General features: G+C 39.5%; 1 protein-coding gene across 1 annotated transcript; it reads left to right on the top strand.

Moving 5' to 3' along the window:
• The first annotated feature begins 945 nt into the window (after nucleotides 1-945).
• LOC135289048 (transmembrane emp24 domain-containing protein 7-like) lies at nucleotides 946-11,344 on the top strand. Its single transcript, XM_064402423.1, has 4 exons — nucleotides 946-1,070; nucleotides 1,262-1,433; nucleotides 2,541-2,786; nucleotides 11,108-11,344. Exons 1-4 carry the CDS (start codon nucleotides 946-948, stop codon nucleotides 11,342-11,344), a joined length of 780 nt encoding a protein of 259 aa, XP_064258493.1.
• Nucleotides 11,345-11,588: the final 244 nt, after the last annotated feature.

Raw genomic sequence — 11,588 nt, 5'->3', positions numbered from 1 at the left:
GTTATGAGTGAACTGTCTGTTTGGTCGGGATAATATCCAGCGAACATGTAATGAGGACCCTGCTATTGATATGCCAACTATCAGCATCTGCTGTCTGAAGAAAGTATGGACCAAGGCCCAAACTGGAAGTGATAAGAAGGAGCCAAAACCACAGCCAAGAAAGACGCATGCTCTAAAAAGGCAGACCCAAGGAGGGGCCATCTAAAATAGTTCCTGGAATATGTAATCTAGTTTATGGATATGCATATGAGTGTCTGAATATGCAACAGGCTAATGTAATGGAAAAGGTATTTAAGGGGTATCCTCAAAGGTGAAGATGTGCTCTTGGCTCAGTGCCAAGATGCACCAGGCGGGGTGTAATCTTTGCTTTACTGTCTTTTTTTCCTATTGTCCTTTATTAAACTGTTTAAATTTTCACAGGAGAGTGAATGTGTTTTTCACACTAAGAAGAAAATTAACTATCCCAGCTGAAACCAGGACAATCTCTCTGAAGTAAGTAATGTTAAATTACAAAGGAAGTTGGGACTCCAACACTGAAATTCAACCCTGTATATTCAGTAACTCAAAGATATACAGAGAGAGTACTTAAGATACTTGCATTTAGAGAAGGGAGGCCATTATTTCATCTCTAAATCATGTCTTATGAGAATTTGAAAACAGTTTAGCCCCAGGATAGTTCCATACAATGGACATAGATACAAAAGTTTTGATGTATTGGGGAACCTGGACTGTGTAGTTCAGGCATGACAGAGGGGAATTAAAATAAAAATTAAATTAGCGATATAATCTGAGTACCCTGCAACACAAAGCTGGGTTGGGCAGGCCTCGCGCATGTGCCTATGGTACCTCTGGTGCCGAGCAGTCATCCCTGTGAATGTGGACACCTCAGCTCGCTGGTGTCATGGCCCAGACCGGGCCTAGTGCCCAAGGCGATGCCAGACCGTCATGCTCCCTGATAAACGTTGCCAGGCAGCAAACGCACAAGTGTGCTCAGGAAAATCAGGGAGCACTCCCTTCTACGAGGAGCAACACGTCTATAAAACTATGAGGGCTCACCCGGAAGAGCTTCTGTAAGGGCGGTACTAGGCGTCGTGATTGCTCCGGAGAGTGCAGCGTTGTTCCTCGGTTACGTTTCTCCGTTGTGATCGGTTGGCGCCACAGACATCTTCCTCTGGGCTCTGTGCCTGCTGGCCTCCGATGTGGGGCTGCCCTCTTTCTGCCCGGCTCAAACTCTGTTACTATTAGTCCACACTGCACGCTGAACGGTGCTTTTACGGGGCTACGGAACTGCTGGACCGTGGGGGTGGCTGACGCTGCTCCTGGTAGCTTGCGCGGCATGGGCCTCTGAAATCACTTTCGAGCTGCCTGACAATGCCAAACAATGTTTTTACAAGGAGATTGTCCAGGGCACAAAGTGCACCCTCGAATTTCAGGTACTCTGTGCTTCCCTCGGCCCCTGGGGAGTGTCTTGTTATTTCGTTTTTGCCGTTAGTATTAGGAGTTTAATACCAATATAAATTGGTGGGAACTAAAACTATGTTATACAAACAACCTACTGAAATGTTGCTTCTGCTGCTTGGCACCTCTGAACAAATTCTTATAGCATGTGCTTGAATAGATATTTACATATTTAAAATAATATGTATATTATTTTAAAAAGCTTTTGTATGCATATAAAAAGGATGTGTATTGGATAGAAGTTTCTTCATCCTTTAGGATGCTTTATCTTAAAGACAAGAAGTTTGGAGCAAGGATTAAATTTAACTACTAGTCTGAGAGCTATCAGACTCACATTACAGAGTAGTAAGCTATGAATACCTAAACTGCCAATTGCTCTTGTAGTGGAGATAGGATAGCTAGTGTGATTCTACAGAAGAACATGCTATGAACCAACAATAATCAAAGACTGACCATTCTCAAGATGATCATATGAAGTTTTGAGTTACTTGTAGATATAATTTGAACATGCTGGTGTTGGAAAAAATTACTGTCATCTATTGTGCAGGAGTAAGGCAGCATAACCTCCAGAACACTGCTCTGTTGATGTGATGAGTCAGGCTGTAATATCTGTTCTACTGAATATATGCCATTCCTGCAACATAAAGCAGCTTGACCTAATAGGCTAGTTAGACAGTTTAGGTCGTACATGAAAGAGCTGGTTTATTGATTTTGGCAGTCTCAACTTGCTGAATAAATTGTATGGATGGGCTTGTGGATATAATATATTACTGATTTATTGCAGTAATGTCTTTGCCCCATCAATTTTAATCTACTGTAGCCTTTGCTATAGTACTAGTATCTCAAAATGAAATAACTAGTTTCCTTCATAAACTGTTAGAAAACATAGTTGACATTGCATAGCCTCAATTTAAAAAAACTTATTTTTAATTGTTCTGTGAGTCTTTCATAGGATGACGATTTTTTTCAAACTCAATAGATTTATAAATTAATTAATTTTAAGACATTTGTCAGATCAAACAAATTGCAATGCTAGCTGGATGTCTGTTCTGTTTAAGACAATTTCTTGGGGTTTTTTTCAGGTGATCACTGGAGGTCATTATGATGTGGACTGTCAGTTGGAAGGTCCTGATGGTTCTGTATTATACAGAGGGATGAAGAAACAATATGATAGCTTCACATTTACTGCATCCAGAAATGGAACATACAAATTCTGCTTCAGCAATGAGTTCTGTACTTTCACACACAAAACTGTGTACTTTGATTTCCAGGTTGGAGAAGATCCACCACTGTTTCCTAGTGAGAACAGAGCAACTGCACTTACTCAGGTAAAATATTGTGTTTGACAGGAACTGTTAGGTGGAGGGAATGTTTTTCAAATTCAACTGCATTAGATATCTATATCGTTGTTGAAAATGAATGGGTCAGAGATTCTTTAAAATAAACCCTGTTACTAAAAGTGAACCTTTTCTGAAAATTAGGATTTATAGAATGCAGAGCTGAGGAGGAATTACCAAGTGATTAAGTGGAAATTAGGGAAATTATACAGTGCCCTAGAGTTTAAGGGAACTTTTTTATGCCATGGTTCTATGTCTGTGAAAGTGGTATAAAGTCTAAAATATCAGTGGATTGGGGGTTTTCAAAATTCCTGAACTTTGGAGAAATTTTGAGAACAATTTCATTTTATATTAAAATAGTTTAGTGGTTTTTGAGGCAAAGACTTGAATGAATAATCTCTTATGTAACTGTCACTTTTAAAATTGGAAGAGACTTCTAGCAAAATAAACAAATGCACAAAATCAGTCATACTTAACTGGCTTCTAGATATGTAATTTATAAGACACTGTTTTGGTTTAGGGCAAGTTTGGGAGATAACCTTTAAAGGGGTTTTTTTATAAAAGCAGATTTAATTGCTCTTCTCTTTTCTAACCGGTTCCGGAGAAAATATTTTTTTGGAGAAAAAAGTGGAAAGAAACCTGTTTATTAAACAATAGAACTTAAACAATATTAAACAATAAAACTTCTCACTGCTCCAAAAAAAAGCAAACTCAGAACAGTCTTTTTCTTGGGTTGCAGCTCGGCTTATTCAGTTTTTGATTAGTCTTTTTGGTGCTGGAAACGCTGTGGCCCAGTCCCGGCCAGGGGGGGTCACAGGTGGAGCTGCTGGTGTTCTTCTGGGTGTTCAGTCCAGAGCAGGCTTGAATAGGTTCAAGAAAAAAGGAAAAAATCACAGTCTAGGGAATTTTTTTGCTTCAGCTAGCTAAAATTAACTAAAAGCAGAAAAAAAGGGAAAAAGGAGTTTTGTCTGGTTGTCTGTTTATTTGCAGACAACACAGTCTAGGAGCAGGAATGTGGAGGAGTGAGAGCAGTCTGAAAATAAACTGCGCGCTTCTTCCCTCCCCTCTTCACTGTCTGGAAGAGAGTCTTAAAGGTGTAAAACTTATTATTTGGTATAAACAGAACAAGACAATTGGGGATAAAAGCATCATATAGTCAACTCAGGACATTTTACCCCTTATCCCCATATCGTCACTTTACTATTAAAACTAATATATATTCTAACTCTACAAATATATACATTTTACATTTAATATGCAGCTATACACAGATAATGGTGGTAACATTTAGCAAATAGTGATATTTATACATAGTTCTCACTCAACAATCAGATCTCTTTGAGGTACACATCGTGTTCTTCTATTTTTTTGCATTATTTATTATGTGCAACTTGGTCTTTGAGCAAAAACAACCTTGCGAATGGGTTTGTTTGTACTCAAGGTAGGATTGATCTAAACTGTTTTCTTTAACAAACTCTTGACATGCATTATTGGGACTTTGTCTTCATTTACTTTGTGTAAAGGTTTGGATTGGGCAGGGCCCACTTGGTTAGTAGAGTTTTGGGTATTAACTAATTAGGTGGCTTTTGCTAGATGCTGTTCTCAATTTTTGAAAGATTCTTCACTTAAGGCTTTTAAGGTGTTTTTTAGTAGTCTATTGTATTTTTTTACTTTGCTTGTAGTTGGTGCATGGTAGGGGATATGGTATACTCATTTAATGCTATGTTTTTTGGCCTAGGTGCTGATAAGGCTGTTCTTGAAATGAGTCTTGTTGTTTGACTTAATCTTCTTAGGGGTACTATGTCTCTATAGGACTTGTTTTTCAAGGCTCAGGATGGTGTTATGGGCAGTAGCATGAGGCACAGGGTAGGTTTCTAACCACCCTGTGGTGGCTTTTACTATTGTGAGCACGTAGTGTTTGTCTTGGTGTGTCTGGGGCAGTGTGATGTAGTTAATTTGCTAGGCTTCTTTATAGTTGTATTTGGACTACTGCTCACTATATTATAGGGGCTTCACCTTCTTGGCTTGTTTGATGGCAGCACACGTCTTATAGTTGTGGATAACTTGAGAAATATTGTCCATGGTTAAATTTACTTTTTGGTCTCGTGCTTATTTATAGGTGGCATCTCTACTTTGATGACTTGAGGTATCATGGGCTTATCGAGTTAGGAATAACTTTCTTTTGTGTTTTTAATTTAGGTCTATCTTGGACACTCTTATCTTTGCAGCTTGGTTTACTTCCTTATTGTTTTGGTGTTCTTTATTGGCTTTACTCTTGGGGACATGGGCATCTATATGGCAGACTTTTACAGGTAGTTTCTTTATTTTGGTAGCGATGTTTTTTTACTTTTAAACAGCTTAAATTGGTTTTCTTTTATGCTGTTAATTAGCTTCTTTTTACTTCTTTAGCTATTTCTACAGAGCGTTGGCTACTATTTATGAATTAGTGTAGAGGTAGAGCTTTGGCTACTTCTCTTTTTCAGCAATGTTTAAGGCTAGTTGAATAGCTTTGAGTTCAGTAAGTTGGTTTGATCTACTTTTTCTTTCAGTGGCTTCTGTAACTTGTTGTGTGGGGTTTTATATGGCTGCTTTTTACTTTTGATTTATTCTTACTATGCGACAGGAACTATCAGTAAAAAGAGCATATTGTGTTTTTTCTGTTGGCAGTTGGTTATATGGAGGAGCTTCTTTAGCACGTGTCACTTTTTGTTTCTTTTTATTAGTGAGACTGAAGTTTTCACTTTCTGGTCAGTTTGTAAATATTTTTAGAATTTAAGGGTGATTCAGCCTTTTACTATGGGTGCGCTGTGTTATGAGAGTAATCTACTTACTCTATGTAGCACTGGTGGCATGGTGGGTAGAGGGAACTTTTGCTTTGAATATCCACCCCAGTACTGGTAGTCGGGGTGTTAGGAGGAGTTGTGCTTTGGTGCTTATTACTTTTGAGGCAGCTTGGACTCCTTTATAGGCTGCTAAAATTTCTTTCTTTGTTGGAGTATAGTTGGCTTCAGACTCTTTGTAGCTTCGACTTTAAAATTTTAGTGGTTGGCTTCGAGTTTTTTTAGGCACTTTTTGCTACAGGTTCCAGGACAAATCATGGTTTTTGGCTGCAGAGTAGAGCACATTCTTCACATCTGGTTCTGTTTTGACTGGGCTAAGGGCTACTGCATGAGCGATCTCTTGCTTAATTTGGATGAAGGCTTGTTGCTGTTCAGGGCCTTAGTGGAAAGTGTTCTTCTTATGGGTGATTAGATAGAGAGGGCTTACGATTTGACTGTATTCAGGAATGTGCATTCTTTAAAAACTTATGGCGCTTAGGAAAGCTTGTGTTTCTTTTTTGTTGGATGGTGGAGACATTGCTGTGATCTTGTTGATGACATCAGTGGGAATCTGACGCTGTCCGTCTTGCCACTTCACTCCCAGAAACTGGATCTCTTGAGCAGGTCTCTTGACTTTGCTTTTCTTGATGGCAAAGCCGGCTTTCAGGAGAATCTGGATGATTTTTTCTCCTTTTTCAAACACTTCTGTTGCCGTCTTCTCTCATACAATGATGTCATCAATATATTGCAGATGTTTTGGAGCTTCACTTTTTTCTAGTGTACTCTGGATTAGTCTATGGCAGATGGTACGATTGTGCTTCTACCCCTGGGGCAGCCGGTTTCAAGTGTACTGCACACCTCTCCAGGTGAAGGCAAACTGAGGCCTGCATTCTGCTGCCAGCGGAATGGAGAAAAATGCATTGGCAATATCGATAGTGGCATACTACTTTGTTCCTTTGGACTCAAGCTCATACTGGAGCTCTAATATATCTGGCACAGCAGCGCTCAGTGGTGGAGTCACTTCATTTAATGCACGGTAGTCAACCGTCAGTCTCCATTCTCTTTTAGATTTACGCATAGGCTAGATGGGGCTGTTGAAGGGTGAGTGAGTCTTGCTGATTCCTCTTTGGCTCTCCAGCTCTCGGATCATCTTATGGATGGGAATCATAGCATTTCGAGTGGTTTTATACTGTCGACGATGCACTGTGGAAGTGGCAATTGGTATTTGTTGCTTTTTTCTTTTCAGAAGCCTTATTGTAGATGGATTCTTAGACAGTTTAGGCAAGGTATTCAATTCTTGGACGCTCTCTGTCACTACAGCTGCTATCTTAAATGCTCACTTCAGTCTTTTTGGGTCTTTGAAATACTCACTTCGGAGATAATCTATGCTCAAAATACATGGGGCCTTTGGGCCAGTCACAATAGGATGTTTCTTCCACTCATTCCCAGTCAAGCTTACATCAGCTTCTACTAAAGTGAAGTCTTGTGATCTTCTTGTCACACTAGCGATAGAAACGGATTTTGTCTCTACATGTCTTGATGGAATTAAGGTACACTGTTCACCAGTGTCGACTAAAGCTTTATATTCTTGTGGTTTTGATGTGCCAGGCTAACGAATCTACACTGTCTAGAAAACACGATTTTTTCTAGCTTTTACTTGGCTAGAGGCAGGGGTCTTCTAAGCTTGGTTATCTTTTTTTCTTTGGGCATATGTTTTAGAGGTTCTTTTAAGGGGATTAGACATGTCATAATCATTATCATACTTGGCAGTTCGGCTATGGGCAACTGGAGCTGCTTTCCTTGTGGTGGAACTTCTTTTCTGAGCTTTGTCTTCTTTCAATTTACGCATTTTTAGGGCCAGAGCAGGGGTGGATTTTTCATCTCATAGCCTCATGTTTTTTCCACAATTGCACAGGAAGAACTACAGCTCAGCTCGTGGGGTGTATCTTCTCTCTCCATCTGGGGAACGTTTGCGTTGGGTACCAGAACCTCTGATTTGTATTGCTGAGATTTGGAGAAGGTTTTCTTTAATCTCCTCTCTGAGCTTCTTATGATTCTCTTCTATTTTATTTTCTAATCTCTGCAGACGTGTTTCTATTGCTGCGATTCTGGCATGTGTTGGGCCATGTACAGCATCTGCATAAGCTCAGAGCTTCTTTGCTATGTCAAGTACAGTCTCATCCGTGTCATTTCGCTTCATGATAGCTAGAGCAGAAGCATATTCATGTGGCCCAAGTCGTACCAGTTTTCGCCACATCACAGATGTGCATGGTACTAAGTCTGGATTCTTAGTTGTTATGTCATCTGAGAAGATAATCTCCGCTACTGCTATTTCTCTCAGGCGTTGAATCTCTTGTTCTATGGTCTTCTACTGTGTTTGCTGCATGTAGAGATTATCGGCACACAGGTATCTTTGCGCTACACTGTCCAAGACCCGTGCCCAGAGGCTGTGAGGGTTAGCCTCTTTCATCATGCTTTGGTGGATGACAGGATTATGTGACATGGATCTCAAATGCTTTGCTTCCATGTCGTCTAGAATTGTAGCCTCGTCTGCAGTATCTCAAAGACGGACTAACTAGCTAATTATGGATTCATTAGATCGTCGGGTGTAATCTTTCTTTAGGCTACGCAGGTCCTTCAGGGAGAAGGACTCAATATTGGCTTCTGATCTTGTGCTAGTTGCTTTGACTCCTGATTTTATGTCAGGAAACGTTGAGGGTCTTTCTCCTGCATCATCATTATCATCATCTACTGGTCGATCGGTCTTGTCTGTGTACTTCTCACTTCTAGTGCTAGTAGCAACAGCTATTGGTTGAGGCTTATTGTTTGGTTTAACTGCTGGCTTAGGTTCACTATGTGGTTTAGCTGCTGGCTTTGAGCCTGGGGTGTTGGTTGCAACTTGAGCCACTGGGATAGCTCTTGATGTATCTCCCTGCCCCCCTTCCTCGGTCTGCTGCCTTAGAGTATTTAGCAGTGTGCGATAAGCATATGCCAGGGCTCAGCTTACTGCAATGATCTTTTTCTCCTTAGGGTCATCATGATACTTCTCTTTCAGATATTTTTCTACTTCAGCTGGGTTCTGAATTTGTTTATGGGGAAAGTCCTAGACTACAGGATCAGAGAATTTTTTCAGGATTTGGCCCATATTTTCCTATTCTCCACCCCACTCAGGATTCTCCACAAGTGGGTCTACTTCTGGGTCAGGGGTTTCATCAGCTCTTCTAGACATCTCGGCCCTCATTCTAGAGAAGCTGCCAACTATATAGAGGAAGCTTACCAGATTAAATGCCAGAAAGATAGTTTCTTTAACATTCAGGGGAAACTGAACATTCTCTACAAGTGACGTAACAGATTCAAAGGAGAAGAAGGAAAGGAAAGGCTGGAAAGCCTCATTCCCTGCTCCTCCTCTAACTAGCTGGGTGTAATTACTAATAAATTCCCAAAACATACTGCTAGAACTGGGATGCAGGGTAGGACGAAGAAACCATAAACCATACATATCGTAAACAGACGCCAGTATTTTTGTAAACGCCCTATAAATCATTATCACCAAGGCTAACACAATAGCTAATCCAATCCGTGCCCCTTTACCGCAAAAACTACGTGATAGGGACAATAATCCTAGTGACCAGAAAGGTATTGAAACCTCAAAAAGGTTTAGAGACTAGAGCCACATAAAGGCCTCCTCAAGAGACATTACAAATTCAAATAACATGGCTACTGGGTACTTTAACTTACTACACAGCAAGCACAACCAACCTGCAATCAATAAAGGGTTTTTTTCCACTTTCTCAAGCCCCATGTTGGGCGCCACTAACTGTATTTGTCTTGGTTTAGGGCAAGTTTGGGAGATAACCTCTAAAGGGGCTTCTCTTCAAAAGCAGATTCAATTGCTCCTCCCCCTTCTAACCGGTTCGGGAGAAAATATCTTTTTGGAGAAAAAAGTGGAAAGAAACCTGTTTATTAAACAATAGAACCCAAACAATATTAAACAATAAAACTTCTCACTACTCCAAAAAAAAGCAAACTCAGAACAGTCCCCTCCCAGGGTTGCAGCTCGGCTCACTCAGTCTTTGATTAGTCTTTTTGGTGCTGGAAACGCCAGGGGGGGCCACAGGTGGAGCTGCTGGTGCTCTTCTGGGTGTTCAGTCCAGACCAGGCTTGAACAGGTCCAAGAAAAAAGGAAAAAAATCACTATTTAGGGAACTTCTTTGCTTCAGCTAGCTAAAACTAACTAAAAGCAGAAAAAAAGGGAAAAAGGAGTTTTGTCTGGTTGTCTGTTTATTTGCAGACAACACAGTCTAGGAGCAGGAATGTGGAGGAGTGAGAGCAGTCTGAAAATAAACTGCGCGCTTCTTCCCTCCCCTCTTCACTGTCTGGAAGAGAGTCTTAAAGGTGTAAAACTTATTATTTGGTATAAACAGAACAAGACAATTGGGGATAAAAGCATCATATAGTCAACCCAGGACAGACACTTAAGTGGCAAAACAATATTCTTTCTCCAGACTTTTTTCCCTAATGTTTTTTCTTTCTTCATAATTTTAGTTTTACACCACTTCTGCCTAAACAATCAGCCAACTTCACCTGGAAGTGTAACTTCATAAATTCTAACATTATTACACTATATTTGTTGCCAAACTTCATTTTAAACAATCATGGGTACTGACTCTTACTTTCAGAAGATAAACAGAAAATGGAAGAGGTTTATATGTAAAAAAATCTAGGTCTTGGAAAGCCTGTAGTACGTCTATTAAAGGGGTTTAAGATTTTTTCATGTTAGGGAAAGAAATGTGATTTTTATGAAAGATGACTCATTTAGTTGGGCAATTTGGTCTTGAGTGTTTATTATATAAATATGGTAGGGAGCATCCAGGAACACTGAAAAATAACAGTTGTCCTTTATCTAATCACTTTTTACATATGTGACTAATATAAAGACCTCCTGCCAAAAGAACATGTTGAGGTCAGCAATCTAGATTTCAGGTTTTTGGGAAACTGAAGTTTGGGTATTATGTGATGAAGAATCACATACTTCTGAAATCTAAAAGTGTTTTAATATCTACTGTGCAAATCTTAATGATATAAGAAGCTTATTAGCTATCCAAATCTCAAGAAATATTTACTGCTTGTTTTACTGGTGTATGTGGAATTAGCAAATGTTGGATCACTGGCATATTTCAATACAGTGTTTATATTTACTTCTGAACCCAAACATGCATGAATTTTAATATTCAGTTTCTGGCTCTTAGAGTGCATCACTTTGTATTACATTTGCAGTTTTGCACACTTTGGTACTTAAGTCAGTCACATTCCTGTGTGTAAAATTTGATTATTATGTTAGATTTATAGTATTTCAGTCTGACCGTGGACTGAGATAGTCTTTCATTTGTAAAGCTATGTGAATCCTAATTTTAAATATCAAACCACAGAACTTCACAGAACAAGCATTAGAAAAGTTCTTAATTGAGCATGTGTATTTATTTGCTTCTTTAGATGGAGTCTGCGTGTGTTTCAATTCATGAAGCTCTGAAATCTGTCATTGATTATCAGACTCATTTCCAGTTGAGAGAAGCACAAGGCCACAGCAGAGCAGAGGATTTAAACACAAGAGTAGTCTATTGGTCAATAGGGGAGGCAATCATTCTTCTTGTAGTTAGTGTTGGGCAGGTATTTCTCCTCAAAAGCTTCTTCTCAGATAAAAGAACCACAACAACCCGTGTTGCATCATAACTGGTAGTGATAATGCTTCAGGTCATTGTGTTAATCACTTGTGAAATTACCATTATCAAATTAATTGTAAGTACAAGGAACTAAATATATGAAACATCTAAATGTCTACCCCTCCTCATTGATTAAAATCACAAAACATAACCCACAAGTTATGAAAGGGACACCCAATTTGAAATATAGAGTAAACTTAGTGTTTTCTGATACTTGTATTAAATATCTGGTAATGACCAGCCTTTCTTTGGTT

Source organism: Passer domesticus, chromosome W, assembly GCF_036417665.1.
Source record: "Passer domesticus isolate bPasDom1 chromosome W, bPasDom1.hap1, whole genome shotgun sequence".
In the NCBI taxonomy this organism is placed as follows: Eukaryota; Metazoa; Chordata; class Aves; order Passeriformes; family Passeridae; genus Passer; species Passer domesticus.
Note: the sequence above shows the minus strand (reverse complement) of the source record. Positions and strands in the feature narration are given on the sequence as shown.